Source organism: Fusarium sambucinum, chromosome II (assembly GCF_050947815.1).
Source record: "Fusarium sambucinum isolate potato_lamoka chromosome II, whole genome shotgun sequence".
Lineage (NCBI taxonomy): Eukaryota > Fungi > Ascomycota > Sordariomycetes > Hypocreales > Nectriaceae > Fusarium > Fusarium sambucinum.
In genome coordinates, this window is record NC_139293.1 from 1305496 (window position 1) to 1323315 (window position 17820).

The following is a 17820-nucleotide window of genomic DNA, read 5'->3' on the forward strand; positions in this document are numbered from 1 at the left end:
CCTTCATGAAAAGCTTTGATATCAGGGACAAATCTTTCGTTGCAGACCCCAATTATCTTGAGCTCGTATATAAGAGACATTAGATTGTCAGTTCTATTCAGTGATTCCTATATATTTCAGTCATGATCTTCTCGAGACACGGTATAAGTTACCAGACTTCTCATGGTGTAAAACCATTGCCTTTCAACTCATTATCCTAAATTGTCTTCGACTACGCTCCTTATAATATATTGTCAACTTGTTTCCTTGTACTCTCAATTCACTTACACCACTCTCTTACATCATGCCGTCCAACTCAAGCCAGGCTCCCACCACTACCACAGGGTATATCACACAGTAAGGTGACACTCTGCCTTGTATCTTACTACAACTCTGACAGTTTCACAGAACCAAGACAGAGTCGTCCATGATGGCCTACTACATTCATGACACTACACCACTGTGGGATCGCCTTCTCATAAGGGCCATGGTTGACGATAAGCAGTCATCTCAAGGGGGGGCTGGTTATTCGGGGTCGAAGGACTCAAAGCTATAAATAACTTTCCTCAGGGAATCAAACTATATGTACAATGAATGGGTGGCAACATTTGATTCCATAGATCTTCTTATTCCATCGATGGTATACCTCAATAAGATACAAGCGTACGTCCGTACGAATGGCCGATTTACGTGTGCAGAGACAAACTGAATTAGACTTCAGTTAACTCATTCCCAGTGCCAAAATGGCTAGCTTCCTACGTTCGCCCAGTTCTGGTTGAAGCCTTTGTGAGTAATCGATCTTAGATGTTCATGAAAAATGACCCCTGAATCAGCTTGGCTTGTTCCAACATGACGATCAGGAATACACCTCATAGCTTGCCATAAATACAACTCGACCAGGAAATCATTTTAATGAAGAGACAGGAAAATGCGTCTGTTTTACGCCTCATGATGTACATTGTTGCACAGATATAATTACACGTTATTCGTACCGCTCTTGGCACATCATCCACTATCCAAACCTCGACCGCACATCGTCTACTTTTTTCGTTTATTGGGTTGGTGGTGTTGTCGTTGATGAGGGTAATGAAGCATCTGTAGCAGCGACCTCCGATACACCAGCCTTCTTGAGAGCAGCGTCCTTGCGCTGCGCAATAATAGCACCAAGCTTCTCCAGCATCTCGTCGTTGAGCTCGGGTTCGCCCTCCGCGGCACGCTTCTCGCGCTGCATCTCGTGGAACTCCTGCAAAGGAGTCTGCATAGACTTGACAGACTCCAGGCGGGCCTGTTCCGACATGGCCTCGGTCTCCTTCTGCTGCACGTACCAGTCCTCGTGGCGTGTTCGGAACTTGGAGAACTTGTTACGGAGTTCGTCGATAATGTTTTCGGGCATGGGCGGGGATAGAAGGTTATAGTAGAATGTTCGTTCCTCGGCAGTCTCTCGGATAGTGTCGCCTTCGAATGATTCCGCTTCGGGGACTTGCACCTCGGGCCACGGGATGATGACGTTGATTCCAGGGACAAGTCGGTCCCATTTGTATCCGTGCTCCCATCGATCGAGCGTCATGTTGGGGGACTTCATGTTTGGTGGAATGGACTTGAGCTCCTTAATAACGACGTCTCTTGTGACTCCGGTTTCGGGGTTGGTGATAGGATAGACCAGGCGAATAGCATCGATGGCGAGGGGCATAGGCTGAGAGCGGCTGTCGTTTCCAAACATGCCTGCAGAGATAGCCTGGTTATGTTAGCTTTTACGAAGTCCCTGTGCAGTCGATATGCTTACCCGGTTGTGGTTCTCAAGAGTAACAAGCCCCGCCTGGAGGTTGATCGACTTGATGCGATCAATCTTTCCCTTGTCTGGACCATCCATGATAACCACTCGGTCAGAAACAGCAAGGTTAAGCTGCTTCACACCACCAGCCCAGGCACATCGCTTCATCAATATCTCAGGTCGAGGGCTGTAGAGGCCGTAGTTGGACCAATCCGTTCGTACGCCCTCAGTGAACATGCCATAACCATTGAATCCCAGATCACGCTTGGGGGCGATAGGACCCAACTCCCAATCCTCCTGTCGAGCACGGCGCGCATCCTGAAGATTCTGTCGGACCTCAGAGACAGCCGCTCGAATGGCCTGTCGGTTTCGAAGTTTATAGTTGGTCTGTTCGCTTTTGGCGGCCTTTTCGGCTCGTTTGCCGGCCTGGCGCTGGGCCTGGGCGACCCGCTTGGCGAGCTTCTGCATGGCGGAAAATGAGCTGCGGGGATTTATCGAGGGGATTCGCAGGCTTTAGCAGCTCATTGAGCGGATTGAAGCTGTCGACGCCGAGTTGTCGCTTTGGGCGTGACGATAATTCGTTGTGGAGTGGATGGTTGAGCTGGAAATTCTCGACCATCAAACGGAATTAGCCGCATTAGTGTGTGGGTGCGGGTAGTTGTGACGCACTGTACCCCGCACTATGCTCATGATAGCTTCACGTCGTACATGCGAAGCCACGATGAATGTTAACATACCCTATATCAATAACTACTTCTAAAGTAACATTAAATGCCATGTAGTTTCATTTGTCTGGTAGAGCAAGTTCACAGGGTTCAAAGTCAAGTCTTGATCATCCATACATTGTCCTGCATGGAAATCGAGAAGCGGTGCCACTTGCATCTATATATGAAGTTAAGAACTGAATACAAAGGTCTTGGTTTTTAGCGGCGTCCAATATGCTGATATTCAGCCCAAACTCAATATTCTGTTGCAACTGCAACCGAACTTAACGTAGCGAAATGCATTACAACAAAGCACATATATGCAGGTTGTGATATCATTCATATGATAAGGATGCCTGTACAGCACTTAATTGGCTATTCAGCACTGCTAGGCAGGATATATCACAAGATCACATGCTAGGTATATCAAAGGGTCCAAAATTCCATTCCTACCTATATTGAAAGAAATGCCTGAGGGATCCCACTTGTTTACTCATACAAATCGTAAGAAGATTGATGAATTATGTGTGGATAATGGATTCATTGTGAATCGTGGGTTTCTCATGATTCCAAAGTGGCAATCTATCATCATCTGGGATTAAAGAATGCATATCCGAATGTGCAGCACAAGTCAATCAGGGTCCTTGGTCCTGTACCTCACTCAACGTCCAGGGGAGGTTGAGTGAAAGTCCTACCTACTTATGGGGCAGCGTAGGACTTTTCCGTCCGCTACAACCTCTATGACTGGACGCTCCGTGTTCTGGGCATCTGGCTTAGCAAGCGGAGACATGGACGGGATGGCACAGCACAGCTCAGCACGGAGCTCCGCTGTACATTGCATAATGGACCAGGGTGGGAAGCTTGTGCCAGCTTCACTTTGCATGGTGGAAGACGACCGTGATTGATGACGAAGCGGATGTTTGATCAAGAAGACTCCCTTCAACATCAAAAGTCAGACTCACAAGATATTAAACGGCATTGTTCATATTCTAGGTGGAACTTGCCGAGATGACTTGTGATAAACATCAAACGCTGACTACGGGGAATAATCTCATGCTACAGTCATGACTAGACACCATTGTTCATTTTGGCCGCCAGATCCCAGCCAGAAATCTCCCAGAAATATCCTAAAGGAAGAACACCGGCCTAGAATTCAAATTGTGACCATGGGCTGGTGGCTGGATGTTGTTTATTAGTTTCGTCCTGTTCATATGATAAGCCGAGCCACGGTTTCAGCCTCGGAGCTATGGAGCCTAAAGCGTTCCATCGTCTGGATAAGATGATACAGTTCAAGTCAAGGTTAAAGCCAACAGAAGTAGTTCTGAAGCAAGACTCTGTTTGGTGGACCAAGGACTGGCGTGCACGTCAGACCGATAGAAATAGTGCAAAAAAGTGATGACTGTGAATGATGGCGTTTGGCGGTGGAAGACCAACGGGGAAAGAGTCAAAGATCCAAAGCTTTCGTGCAAAAGCATCTCACTGGGTTATCATATCCTCCCAATTAAATGAAAACGGTTCGACAAACGGCCAACCCCGTTACATTGCTCTTGGCCCTTTGATATTCTCCGTCATCTAAAGACCAGTGAGTGACTGGTTCAATTTGAGTGTTATAGTAGACAGACCCTTATCTCATCTCGTCATCATTGTCACTGGCATTGCTCACTCTCTCTATCCGAGTCGTTTCAGACTCACGCAAATGGAAGACGACGCAACACGACGCAACCCTGGGAGGTCAGAGCAATTCAAGTAGACTAGCTTAACTTCCATGTTATGCAGGAGATGGAAGCAACTGCAGATGGATTGGACGCCAAAAGCTGCCACTGAAAGTTTCCATGGCGGAGCACTCTCGGTAAGATAAAATGGGCCAGTTAATTCCCCCGCCAGGGAAATAGCCCAGCCCGCCCTAGGATCTTTGGGCTGTACACTGTCTACACTGTGAAGAGACTCCACTAATCACTCACTGAATAGGGGACGGTGTTAGCGGTTGTTGCCACACACCAGGCGAAGCCAGGGCCACGAGACGCAGTTGGCTGCCTCAGGAAAGGACGGGCGTGGACCCTTTTTCCGCGTAATGTGACAAGAAAGAAGGTACATTTGTGTGGTAATATCGGTGAAAGAGTACATACGGAAGTGAGGTGACGACAGGTCCAGGGGAAAGAACACATTCATCATCATATCAAAGAGACCCCAGCAAGCTCGCAGCCCCAGCAACAGGACATGCACAAATTCAAACATGGAACAAAAGCTCACAACCTGGTTTGTTGTAAACATTACCAGGGCTGTTTTGTTTTGTTGCTTTTGATCCCTGAGTCGAACAAAGATGTTCAGGAGAGGGCTTGTCAGAACCTCAAGCTGCACTTGACTCAGCCTTGACTTTAGATCTAACTCAAAGAATAGGAAGGAGTAGACTGACGGTGAGACAGCTAGGACAAACGCTGCATGCTGACCTCAGTCACCGTTGGTATTTTGGACCATGTTCTGATAGACCAAACAAGCCCTGCCAGCAGGCTATTTTCAGCTGTCATTGTCGCTAAGTGCCTATCAAAACACAGTGCGAACCACACACGCCCGTCCCGGCTTTCATCATCCTCAACAACCCTGCTTGACCCCCAGCACCTCTTGACCTTTGACATCTGGTACCTAGCTTCTAGTGCATATCATATCGTATTCAGAGGTACCTCTCGTCCTGTTGACCTGCCCTGGCTGCCTGTTGTCCTGTGCTTGCCCGTTGTCCTATCCAGCCAGTCCTGTCCAGTAGCTGTTCGGGTCCTGAAAAAAAAAACCAAGCCCAAGCCTATTTCACCCAAAACCAAACCCCCTTCTACTCGCTGTCTCTCTCTCTTGCCTTGCCGCGTCCACTCTCCTCTTATCCCATCCCCATCGACCCGCAGCCGCCGCTCTCCGCGAAACTCACAACCTGCACCATCCATCTCCCAAGCTCAACTCAAGCTCAAGCTCGCATTCTACGCCAGCAAATTCGTCCATTTCTCACAACTTCTTCACCCAAAAACACTTCTAATCAATAACCATGGCTGAGATCCGCCGAAAGCTCGTCATTGTCGGCGATGGTGCTTGTGGTAAAACCTGTTTGTTGATGTGAGTTGGCCTTCTTTCCACCAAAAGATACTCGCCCATCCCGTGTCGTGTTCCTGTCCATCACCGCGTCGATTTTACTCGGTGCTTCAGCCAGTTCAGGGCTACACCAGAAAAGCAATGCGATAATTGTTCCTGGCTTCTTGTTCGCTTGAGCGCTTCACATTGTTAGACGCAATCAGCTCTATCATTGTCGTGATAGACGCAGATGCCCCTTGATTCACTTTGCCATTTCTGCCGTTTCTTATTATCATCATCACCATCATCTCCACAACTAAATCATCAACTTATCGCTAATCAATTGTACAGTGTTTTCTCCAAGGGCACTTTCCCCGAGGTAAGCATTGACTTTACACCGTTGATGTCTTCCCGTCATCGCACTGCCACGCGGCGTTACGAGAGGCGCTTATCTTTGACGAGAATCAACAACAACAATAAACATGATACTAACAATTCTACCTCCAGGTCTACGTCCCCACCGTCTTCGAGAACTATGTCGCCGATGTCGAGGTTGACGGCAAGCACGTCGAGCTCGCCCTATGGGATACTGCTGGTCAGGAAGATTACGACCGTCTCCGACCTCTTTCTTACCCCGACTCCCACGTTATCCTGATCTGCTTCGCTGTTGACTCTCCCGACTCCCTCGACAACGTCCAGGAGAAGGTTCGTCCAACCCCAACTACTGAATGGCTTGTTGCCAAATGACATACACACAGCCTTGCTGACACGTGCTCTTTTACAGTGGATCTCTGAGGTTCTGCACTTCTGCCAGGGTCTCCCTATCATCCTTGTCGGCTGCAAGAAGGATTTGCGATACGACCAGAAGATCATCGAGGAGCTCCGAAAGACGAGCCAGAAGCCCGTTTCTCCCGAGGAGGTACGATATCTTGCCCTGGCAAAGCGCCTATTTTGGGTTCATTAAACCTGATTGGTTGCTTGCCAAGCTTCACATCTGTACATGCTAACAATTATCAAAAGGGTGAGGAGATCCGCAAAAAGATCTCTGCTTACAAGTACCTTGAGTGCTCAGCCAAGACCAACGAGGGTGTCCGTGAAGTGTTCGAGCACGCTACTCGCGCTGCTCTGCTGTCGCGCAGCACCCGAAGCAAGTCTCACAAGAAGTGTCTTGTCCTGTAAAGGGCGCCATCGAAGCCCTTTGAACGCAGCCGACGCACACATACCGTGGCTTGACTCTGCGTTGTAATCCTTTGTCACAGTTCAACCTCAACTTGGCCCCGGCAGTTCGGATGAAACGGGCCCGTGGCGGCCAAGAAGGCCAGGGCTGTCGGCATGCATCGGTTTTCTCGGAATCTGGAGTTTGATATCGTCTCGCTCATGTCTGGTCCATCGGCCTACGCGCCGACCTTTCTCGCTGGATTGATGGTTTTCTAGTCGGTGGAAGCCCATGGTTTCTTGGACCTCCTGAATCTCGCAGGGGGGTTGCTATTATCGACAGATACCTCATCTTTTTTATTATCACCACTGGCAGGCGAGCGGGACCTTTGTTTTATGTATGTGCTTGCCGCGTATGGGGAGGTGGGCCAGATGTCTTTTTTGTTGGGGGCTTTTTAGGAGGAGGAGGAGGAGTGACTCTCGTTCCTTGCTCTCCTGCCTAGTCTGTCAGTGCAGACTGATGGACGAGGAATCACTCGGGAGATGCTACAGGAGGCCAGGAGAGACTCTGTGGACTGGTTACGGCGAGAGCGTTTGCGTCTGCTTATGTGTGGATATGGGACTCGGCTGGGGGAACCAAGTCGAGTCAGGCCATAAATCTTTTCGTTTTTTCTCTTGGAGCCTCGAGACCGTTACTTAGACCATGGAGATGGGACATCTATTGCGTAGGGCCTGCCTGTTTAATCTCTTGATTTTTTGTATATCCTGTCTTTTATCTGTGATGTGATGTTTCTTTGGTGAAAGTGATTTGGTTGCATTAAGCTCATTAGGATACATCATACAGGGACAGGCTATCAGGTTACACGAGTGATCACTAGCTCCAAGTTGAGGCGTCTATAGTATCCAACGTTGACCTCAAGCTTAAGGCATGCATCCACGTGCCAATGTCAGTCATGTGGCCCCCTATCCCATGCTAGACCCTCTGATCGACGCCTGAACCTATTTCGGTAGTTGTGATACGGGTGATGTAATCCCATCAATCAATGAGCATGGGGGTCAGATATTGTTCACCCAGTGTGGGAGCCAAGACATTCACAAAGAAGTTGCTTATGCAGATAGATCGAGGCGAGTATCAGTCTTGTTTCCTCATGATAAAACAATCGTATAAAAGAGCGATAATCTCTGCTACACAATACCACCCAACGCAAATAGGTTAAACCATCAACCGCCGCCCAAATAAAAAAAGAGTGACGCTTTCAAAGAGCGGCCTCGTCACAACATCGCCAACCACACTCCGTTGTATGCATCCCTAACACCAGAAATCTCAACTCATCTCGTCTTGTCTCATCATATTGTCGAATTTCTCCGTTGGAAGTTTAGACGGGGCAGTGCTAAAGAACGGAATGTCAGTAAAGAATGATAAGGTATGGGGGTCATAGGAAGACATACAGCACCGCAGCTACCGCAAGTCTTGCCGGCACCCTCGATGGTGGCGCTGCACTTGGGGCAAGTGTTGTGGTTGTAGTTGACGAGAGGCTCCATTTTGGCGTTGATATCGAGAGATATATGTGATATAAAGAGTAGAATGAGGTTGAGGTTTGAGCACTAAAAAGAAGGGGAAGAAGAGAAGAGGGGAAGGTTCAAATTATATATATCCATCAACTTCAACCTTCCCTCACACCAGATTTCCCTTGACACTTTCCCAAAGCGGGGTTCCCTGGCGCAAATAGCGGGTTGTTGCTTTGTATTACCCCCTCATGCGATTCGCCCGTGACACACACGCATCGTCACCCACCCCATCTTGATAAAGAAGTTTAAAGGGTCTTGAGTCCTGGTGAGATGGGTATAGGTGGGGATCGTGTGAGAAACAGCTCATTGTGCTGACGATGAATGGAGATTCGAGATGCGAGAATAGAGGGTCAGATATAGGTTGAGAATAGGTATCTTTGAAGAGTCGTATTCTTTGCTCACAGAGGGCTAGTCCCTTGTGATATCACAGCTTGACATCACTTGCACCATCAAAGTTTAAACATGTTATTGTTCAAACAACACGACTGTCTATAATTCAGACCTGTATCACGCCATGCCAACAACTCCAAGCATACAAATCCAAAATGCGTACTACCTGGGTTCTCTTCGACATGTCTTGCTCAAATGTTCAACTAAATCATCCGCCTTTTATATGTGGTCGATACGCCTCTTAAGCGGAAGTCTTCGTCGCAGTCGCATATGCTTTGCGTCGCCGCTTAATATCTTTACATGTCTGGTGTTATTCCAAACAAGTGTCTATGTTGTGTTGATGCTTCGTTAGGTATGTTATAATGGTATATGAATAAAGGTAAAGCAATTATTAGCTTATGCACATTGCGTTGGTCCATCTTTGCCTGCAAGAGTTCGTTAGTATGTGTCCGATGATGTCTCTCATAGGATAGAGGAGAACTTACTGTTAACCATCTTTTGCACCGCCTGGATCACACTAATGACCATGACGACTACACCAAATGCCACCACCGCACCAGCCATGTATGTCCGCCAACTTCGCGTTGTCAACTTGATGTAGCACAATGGAGGTAGGATGTACGCCATAGCCACAGCACTCGTTGCTCCTACGAGTTCAAACACAGCACCGAGATCACATGTCACCAAACTCAACACAAGGGCTGATGAGACGAGACTCGTGCTGAAGAGCAGGTGGCGGTTCATATTGAACGGCTCATCGGGGAAGAAGTATGTCAACATCACTTCACGACACACAAATGCCTCGAGTGGAAGTGTGGTAAGCATGTTGAGGCCAAAGCAAAGACGTGCAATGTTGACCATGGTATTGTCGGCAGGAAAGTTGTTGAGAACATTGCCCAGGGTCTTGTCACCAAATGTGAGGAAACCACCTAAAGCAAGGACGAGACAGAACACCATTGATACACCAGTCGAGTAATGAGTGACACGAGAAAAGTTATCAATGGTGGGTGTCTTGAGGGACCCATAGATGAGTAGCGAATTGTGATGGCAGACAAAGGCTATAAAGTCAGTAAGCCTCCATACGAGTTCAGGGGTCGGGGCATAACAGCATACCGAATGAGATAACACCGATGGCCTGGAAAAAGCCACCGTTGAATAGGAGCAGAGAAGGGCTGAAGGAGCCTCGTTCTGACGCGGGAGCCACAATGCCTTGCACCAGAATGGTAAAGACAATAACCACCATACCGACAAGCGCAAACGTACTCGCTTTGGCCAACTACATGTCGTCAGTACAAGCTTTTTTTTCGCGTAAAAGCGCATGTGTATCCGCCCGTTGAACTCTCACCTTTGAAATGTCCCGATAGAGCGTCAAGGGGTATCCAATACCCATCACGAACACTGCAATCGCAACCTGTCGATTCGCCAACAGCCCTAACACAGGCACCTCAGCCAAGTTTGGCCACACAGCGACCAGCACATGAGGAATCGTATCGCCGACGATAACGCCATACGCGACCATCCCGCCAAACGCAAACACCCACTGCGCAACGCTAATGGCGATCAACCCGGACTGTCCGAAGCAGTGCTCAACCGTTCCCTGGAAGTGACTCGTCCCGCTTAGCTTGCTGTTGATGACAATCAAGCAAATAGTCCAGTCTACCACAACCGTCAGACCTACCAGCAGCAGGATGCCGCCGACGAGACCGGCCTGGCGCACAGCATAGGGTTGGCCGATGATACCCGCGCCAATGATGGAATTGGCCATGTTCATAAAGGCAGACTTGAGTCCTGACTTGGGACGGTTCATCTCGTGTTCTGCTTGTTCGGAAGGATCGCCCATTGAGTTGGCGAGTGTTACGCTTGGCGCTTCCATGTCTGTCAGGAGAGGCGTACGATGCGCCCGCGCCGGACTCGTCGCCTCCTCGATATCAAAGTATGCATCGTCCGATGACCGTCTGTCGCTACCGTCGTCGTCTCTGAAGCCTCCAAAGGACTGTCCATTGCTGACTGGCACGATCTCGGGCGTCAGGTCGAAGCGCACGCGGCCGGGTGTTCGAGGCTGGCCATTGCTATCAGTCTTGGTCGAAGACTTCCCCAAGTCTGCGCTCGCGCTTCCACTGCCGCTACCGCTGTGATTACCTACGCCTAGGCCAAAGTAGTCGTCGTCGTAGTCGGGTGCGTGACTCAAAAGACCGCGGTCCTCGCCGTGCGGGTTCGGGGAGCCATTGTTCCTGGCGTGCGTCATTGTTGAAGGGGAGCAGCAAAAGGATATTGCGTGCACATTTTCTCCCCAGGAGAAGACGTATTAATTCGATTCGTTCGTGCGTGTGCGTGGAATTGGTAAATTATAGGATGATAATATTAAAGGGTCGCAAAAAGGAACGATCGACTGTAGAATCAAAGGATAAAATGCTGTTTGTTGAAAGTTGTAAAGAGATGCGTCTCCTTGTAATAGGACCTTAGCTTTAGGATGGTTGTCTGTCCTTCCCCCAGATAAGCAAGGATCAAAGGGATTAGCGTCACTTCCAGCATGATAGGCGCTAGGATTGGTGCAAATGCCCCTTGTGAAATCTGGTCCTTGGTGCTGGAATCGTCCGCTAGGTGCTTATGCAGGGGCACGGATCAATCCGACAGGACTGGACCATACTCAGAGAAGACATGAATAGAAAGATGGAATGAGGGCTTGTATTGAGTATCTTTGTTTGATATCGAAGCAGTGGATTAACAGCTTCATTGTTGTTTTCACACAGGTGCACCAATTACTCATTACAAGAACTACTGTCAACCCAAAGACCCTTACGAAACAAGTGGAATAAATAGGGGTCCAATTACACTCTCCTTTCCAACGGTCAGGCCTAAGAACGATCAAGGTTCTGGAAACCTTCTACCTGAGCGAGCCATAACTATGCCCAGCAGCCTTTCAATTTATAAAATTTGTAAATCACAATTGAAAACCTCGGTCCATTCAACATTTCTATTGAGTCTGATGGTCTATTTCTAGCTGGAAATATGTATGTGGCGTCAACCACCTTTGTTGAAACCCAACAAGTTCTCCCTCGCTTCAATTGGTTGTAAAGCTGTAACTTTCCTTCACGCCCAATCTTCTCTTTCATATGTGATGAGCTTTGTTAGTCCTCATGTTCCTCACATGATCTTTCTATGCTCTATGAAGCTCTCGGCATGTAATATATATGCGCATCTTTCCGCGCGTCTAAACGATTGTATATGGGGTATTAAAAAGAATGTACGGCCGCTTGCCCGGCTCCGTCTAAGCCAGGAGGGCGAAAAATGGTACTATACAGAAAATGAATGTGAAACGGGCTTGTGATAGTAGCCCTGAGGGTGCCGACGAGTCTTGTGTCTCGCTCGCCTGACTTGTTTCGGCGGTGGCAGTGCCAGATGAGACTGATTCCTTGCCTAGGCCCATATCCGGTACTGCGGTCGCAGTTGATGCAGTGTTGGTGGTGATGCCAGTTTCTTCGCTGGTATCAGACGTCTGAGTTGGTTTGTTGGAGGTCTTTGTCATGGAAGTGGTTTCTTCTTCAGAGTCGTCTGAGTCTTCAGAGCCACTGGTAATCGCATTGGTAGCAAAACCTGTTTTCATTAGCAATGGTTTAATCACAGCGATTGTTTAAACTCACCAATTCGTCGCTCGTCTGCATCGAAGACAGTGTAGACGTTCTTGATAAAGGTATCACCGAGCAGCCAAGCGCCTTTGACAACCTCAAAACCGTACAAGTTGCTGGTACACTTTCCATCCTTGTCGGGAGGAGAAATCCAGTCCTTTGGCGAAATAACATGGTCGACTCCAGAGAACTTGATGGTCATGTTGCCCTTGCTATCGCAGGGCACATGATATGTGGTACCATCCTTACTCTCAGCTCCGTCGATAAGAGCATGGACCTTCTTGACATTGGCTGGCGAACCAAACATGAAAGAAGTTCCAGTGTCGATGAAGCTGCGCAAGCCTCCAACACCTGCTTGCTCGCCGTTGTATCCCATGTCGTCCATCTCGATGGCCCAGTCGTTCTCTTTGCCTAGAGATGTGTAGGAAATTTCGCCAACGTACTTATCAGGGTTCGGTGAGCCAAAGCTGATCTCGCCTTCGTTGGTACCGTCAGCAGCACGGTTTAGAGCGACAGCAAACATGTTCTTGTCAACTTCTTTAGACTCGGACAAGGCGTTGAGAAAGCTTCCGCTGGATCCCTTGTTTATCGCTAGGCCAAGAATGCCGTCAAAGGCAAAATCGAGAAACTGATCCGATGTTGTATGTGTCAGTCCAAACTGGTAAGTGATATCCATGCCAGCCACGTTGAGTGTGTCAGTTGCCCAATTACCAGCAACCTTTCCTGAACCGTATGCGATGCTGAAAGATTTGTCTGTCTCCTCGAGTGTGTCTGAGTCGTCGGCACCGAATGTGTTATGCATCGAACAGGCTTTGCTGGTACAAGAAGTGCCCATAACCCAACTTGAGCCAGCGCCAGTGTCGATGAGCATATACATGGGCTTCTTTTCTGATCCAACTCCCACTTCGATAAAGTACGAATAATCAGTACCGTCTTGGTTAACACCCTGTGTGTGTTTCTTTGTCGATTTCGTCGCCTTCATGACATTGTACTCATTGTCGCGCTTTGCTAACATACTGGTTTCTGGGACAGTTCCTCCTGTATACTTGGCGATTAATCGTGCTGCTTCGATGGCTGCTCTCTCTGATATCGGTTGGCTGGACTGCGGTAAAAGTCAGTATAATAGTAGTACAACGCAATTCGTATAACAAACCTTGGGAGCTCTCTGCTTAATACCCATGCGAACACCACCACCATTTCCAACGCTCTTAGACCTTCGCCCCACACTCTGTTGTCCAACATCGACTCGCCAATCCGGGGCATAAGGAAAAAAGGCATTGGCTGATGAGGCGAAAGCCAGTTGTGCTAGTAATGCTCCTGGACGCATTTTGAAGTCGTGTTGGTATCAGAATAGTGAAATTCTGTTCGCCGCTTGTTGTACTCGGAAGCGGAAGTGGTTGATATAACCGTGAGTTGGCTTCTGAGACAAGACAGACAAAGGTCGATTCAGTGCTGATTGGATCAGCTCGTCACAACTTGTCTCAAACGCGTCTATTCAGTAAAAACAGAAATTGACCAGGCTGGGAAATAGCAGTGAAGAAGTCGAGTCGAAGGAAGCCTCGGAAGCCAGAGATGGCCGAGGGTATTAAGAATTAGATTTATGAGTCCAGCATTGGAAACAAAACGACACAGCGAAGATGCCGAGTAATAACCAGACGCAAGTTGGAGCACACAGACACACAATGGAAGTGGCTTGGTTACAAGTGAGACCAATTCCCGAGTCTCTCTTTCTTTCTGGAACAGGGCGTTGGAGTATTTCCTTGAAGGGCTGGGAATGAATTGGAATTGGAGGTCGGGATAGTAATACTCAATGTTGGAGGGAGCACGGATTGCTTTGATCAAGACAAAGAGCAAGCAACAAAGAAAGGGAAACGCAAATGAGAGTATGAAACGAAACTAGAAGAAAACGACGACGGAGGAGGGAGAGGGATTATTACGAATTAAGGCAAATGCAAGGTACAATACAGTATAAAAGAGAGGCAGCAGATGCAGAGAGAGAAAGAGGGTGGAGGCCGAGGTGGAGGGGAGTGACGGGAAGTGGTGGGAGGTATGGGGAGAGTGGAGAGTGCCCAGGCATGGGGGCATACTTCAGTGTGCAGTACACGAGGTAGCTAGGCCTTGATCGTAAAAGGAGCCTCTTAATCAACAGGCTCAACCAGTCGTAGACAAGTTCTAATCTGTCAAAATAGATATGTCAATCAAACACGGCAAAGATAGAGTACCATTTATGTCACCTTGGCTTCTATCTCATCTCTCTCACGACGCCAGACCCAGGCTCTAGACCCTAGAGCTAAGCTACAAAAGGGTTCTAATTGGACGTCAAAATATCTTGGCTCGATGATCATCTGGACCTAGTTCGATGCCTACCGATCTTGATACTTTGTTACAATCTTGGCCATCTCTTTGAACTGAATCAGTTGTTTGGTCATGCTTGATACCGACTCTCTAAGACTTAGAACAATAACAAAGAAACGTCTTTCGAGTCGTGTGTAACAAACTGCAGTGCATATCTCTCTGCTCATCACTGGATCTTCATCTTCTCTAGTGCCAGGGGTCGTAACCTTCTGAATGGTCCGCCAAGTCTTAGCCGCTTGGATGGTCGGAGCGTTCATGTTTCCGGTGGGACCTCCAACTGTGGAGATTAGGTACTGGGACATGCCCGTGCTGTTGTACAGAAACCTTGTCAAAAGCCAAGTCAAGGATAAGGGTAAATGATATCGGCTCAAGATAGCTGGTGCTTGCTGTTGCCATGTGCTTCCAAGAGATGCAAGACGCTGCTTTCAATCACCCAATACAGAAACATCGTAGGCTACCCCTGAAACGATAAGCGTTCTTGCAGATGAACGCTTGCGTTTTGGGCAGGTCAGATCTGCATATTGGCGCACATTATACTGCAAAGCAACGTGGAGCAAGCGGTAAAAAAAAAATGAACCTAAAAAACAAGCTTCAGTGGTTGATTCAAGCACGATACACGCGTTCAGTGGAAACCAGGCTGCATATTGTGGTTCGTTATTGAGTCCCTTGCCTGTAATGGCATTCGATACATCTAGACAGTGTTGATCTTCGATACTAAGAGAAAGAAAAGCTTGATGCCCTGGCGTCAAACACGCAGTCAGACCACCATCGCCATCCAATATCCCCTAGGCTTGCATCTCACTCTCAATGCTATTGGATCCAAGGGTCTTTGTTTCCTCAACTGACTCGATAAAAGTCTAGCGTTTCTTACGCGTCAAAACAAACCAGCGACCCCTGACTACTGCTGCAAGCCTCAAAACTCTCAGCTTACTCCAGTTTTGTTCTAGACGTGCATAAGAGACTAAATTCGTAGGCCACTTTATGCTACTTAGACTACACTTCTTAGCCTATTCATTTTTGTCGTCTAAAGCTTAGAGGTCAATTCTTCTGCTACCCACTAGACGTGCAGTGCATGTCAGATGCTTCCAATTTTTTGATGTTTCATTATACGGGCACTGTACAGTAACTTACGGAGCTGATGTCCGAGTCAATATTCTTGACACATGCAGATATTGACTGCCATCTTGAATTGAACAAGTTGCATGAATATTCCCACATGTTGCACTGCCTCTGTACCCAAGCTCAGAATACTGCTCCTTCAAGTCTCAGATTCCTTCCTTTTGCGAAGTTCAATTATGCAAAATCCTATCGTGTTCCCAATAATATATGTTATATATATAGGTCTCGTCAAAGCGTGGAATGACATGATGGACAACCGAGGACATCCTTGACATTAAAACGCCATAGCTTCCGTAACAAGACACGGCTCGTTGTCTCTAGAAACTTATCCGAGTCTTTAACCCATGTTACACAAAAGTACTCGCTTTGCGATATCCTAGCAGCCGAGTCCGCTAGAGAATCTCAACCTCTTTCGTCTAAACACCATGCTGGTTAATACTGCTGTCGGTCATAATTTCACATAGATTATTCCTCAGACAAGATGGATCGTAGTTCACTGCATGAGGCTCAAATGACTTCATAAGCTCCATTATATAGGAGCGACCTGGCCCGCTGATGAAACAACTCTGGTGGCCTGTCAATGCTTGTCCTGGCCTAATCTTAACCCCGGCAAGTTGTAGCACTATCAACTCGGGTCGCGTCGATCAGAGCAGAGCTCAATTTCAATGTATATTGCGCTTTTTCCTATACGTGATCTTGAGCTGTGATAGGTTGCTGAACCTAGAGCCATCGTTTGAGAGAAACTAAAGGTTGAAATGACGGCAGATCTTTATTTAATCTATACAACTAGATGCTATCGTCGGGGCGAACTTGGTCCAAGCATCACCATAACCACCGAGACGAGATTGTTTTATTTCCAATGTCTATTCCCATGCTCTTCGATGGATATATCCGAAGAGGCAACCCATGAGGTTCGGTCTCAGTCTCGGTGTATTGGTTTAAAATCCATCAACGACCTCTAACCATTGTTGCGCTCTTTCGAGTGTGCGTTCCCCAGTCTCGTCTTCAGCAACACTCTCCAATAATGCCCTTCGAACATTCTCAAACTCTATCATATCGGCAGGAGTGCCTCCCCAGGCAGCGATATATCGGAGGAAATACCAGACAGACTCATTGCGCCACTTGAATGAGCTTGCAAGCTTCAGTGTTTCGCGAAAGACGAGCGATGTCTCGGAAACATGCTTACTGAGCAGGAATATCAGGAACTGCCAGCCTGATATGTCGTTGTGGTGTGAGAAGCACCACTTTTGCGTTGACCTAATAATTCGGGACAGAGCATCTTTGGGCTTTGCTGATGGTAAGACAAAGGCACTGATCAGATATCTTGCGTGGCACCAAGCGTAGTAGTTTCGAGGATGTCGTTCGCCAGATACCATGATGATTCTAGAGATGTCATCTTCCACTGGAACATCTTTGCCCTGGAGGCGGTATTGTTCCATGAGCCAGCGACGATGATTCCATAATGTTGGTGATTTGGTATGCCGATGGAGACGACTGGTTAGTAGACTGTCCAGCAGGTGTTTCTCGGAGCGCAATATGTCCTCAATACTCCCATCCTTGGACTCATTTATGACAAGCCTCTTTCTGGTGTTGGCAGCAGTCAAGTGCTCTGGATCCATCAACAACATAACTGCTGTTGATCTCCGAATTTGGTCCATCGACACATTGCGATCCACTGCCAGGAACCTTTTGTGAAATTTCTGAGCCACTATGAAAGCTTGAACTATGCGCAACTTTGGAATGGCGACAGCATTCTCATCGCGTAGCACTGTCGAGCTGGGATCTAGCACATGGCTTTTGTCGAGTAACTCAATCTCAAGAAGTTGATCTGATGATTCTGTGAGAACATCTGAGATATCTAGAAACACCTGATGATGGTCGCCATGCTTAAGAGCTTCTTTTACACTCTTGTCAAGTGCTCGCGACATTAGGATATGGGGAAGAAGGCAATGATAGTGAGTACAGAATGTAATACAGGGTAAGCGCAATGGAGCAGATCTGGCTCTGGCATTAGGAAACTGTTGCTGAAAACATGGTAAGCAAAATTAGTCAGTCAGATTCCCACTATCTGGAGTAGACATCCGGGCCAATTATTTTTGTA

At 47.8% G+C, this 17820-nt stretch overlaps 6 protein-coding genes across 6 annotated transcripts; 2 read left to right on the forward strand and 4 right to left on the reverse strand.

The window, feature by feature from the left end:
* Nucleotides 1–283: 283 nt before the first annotated feature.
* Nucleotides 284–535, forward strand: FSST1_007219 (uncharacterized protein; the record flags this gene model as incomplete). Its single annotated transcript, XM_083223980.1, has 2 exons — nt 284–336; nt 388–535. The coding sequence occupies 2 exons, from the start codon at nt 284–286 to the stop codon at nt 533–535; spliced, it is 201 nt and encodes a 66-aa protein (XP_083083180.1).
* A 495-nt stretch (nt 536–1030) lies between these two features.
* FSST1_007220 (KOW motif domain-containing protein) lies at nt 1031–2218 on the reverse strand (the record flags this gene model as incomplete). The annotated part of the gene is made up of 2 exons (XM_083223981.1): nt 1031–1714; nt 1763–2218. The coding sequence occupies 2 exons, from the start codon at nt 2216–2218 to the stop codon at nt 1031–1033; spliced, it is 1140 nt and encodes a 379-aa protein (XP_083083181.1).
* A 3264-nt stretch (nt 2219–5482) lies between these two features.
* FSST1_007221 (ras family-domain-containing protein) lies at nt 5483–6684 on the forward strand (the record flags this gene model as incomplete). The annotated part of the gene is made up of 5 exons (XM_083223982.1): nt 5483–5550; nt 5857–5884; nt 6013–6210; nt 6290–6424; nt 6526–6684. 5 exons carry the CDS (start codon nt 5483–5485, stop codon nt 6682–6684), a joined length of 588 nt encoding a protein of 195 aa, XP_083083182.1.
* A 2331-nt stretch (nt 6685–9015) lies between these two features.
* FSST1_007222 (transmembrane amino acid transporter protein-domain-containing protein) lies at nt 9016–10864 on the reverse strand (the record flags this gene model as incomplete). Its single annotated transcript, XM_083223983.1, has 4 exons — nt 9016–9044; nt 9105–9677; nt 9733–9895; nt 9965–10864. The coding sequence occupies 4 exons, from the start codon at nt 10862–10864 to the stop codon at nt 9016–9018; spliced, it is 1665 nt and encodes a 554-aa protein (XP_083083183.1).
* Nucleotides 10865–11887: 1023 nt separating this feature from the next.
* Nucleotides 11888–13572, reverse strand: FSST1_007223 (aspartic peptidase domain-containing protein; the record flags this gene model as incomplete). Its single annotated transcript, XM_083223985.1, has 3 exons — nt 11888–12213; nt 12261–13347; nt 13399–13572. The coding sequence occupies 3 exons, from the start codon at nt 13570–13572 to the stop codon at nt 11888–11890; spliced, it is 1587 nt and encodes a 528-aa protein (XP_083083184.1).
* Nucleotides 13573–16657: 3085 nt separating this feature from the next.
* FSST1_007224 (uncharacterized protein) lies at nt 16658–17647 on the reverse strand (the record flags this gene model as incomplete). The annotated part of the gene is made up of 1 exon (XM_083223986.1): nt 16658–17647. The coding sequence occupies one exon, from the start codon at nt 17645–17647 to the stop codon at nt 16658–16660; it is 990 nt and encodes a 329-aa protein (XP_083083185.1).
* Between the last annotated feature and the right edge of the window lie 173 nt (nt 17648–17820).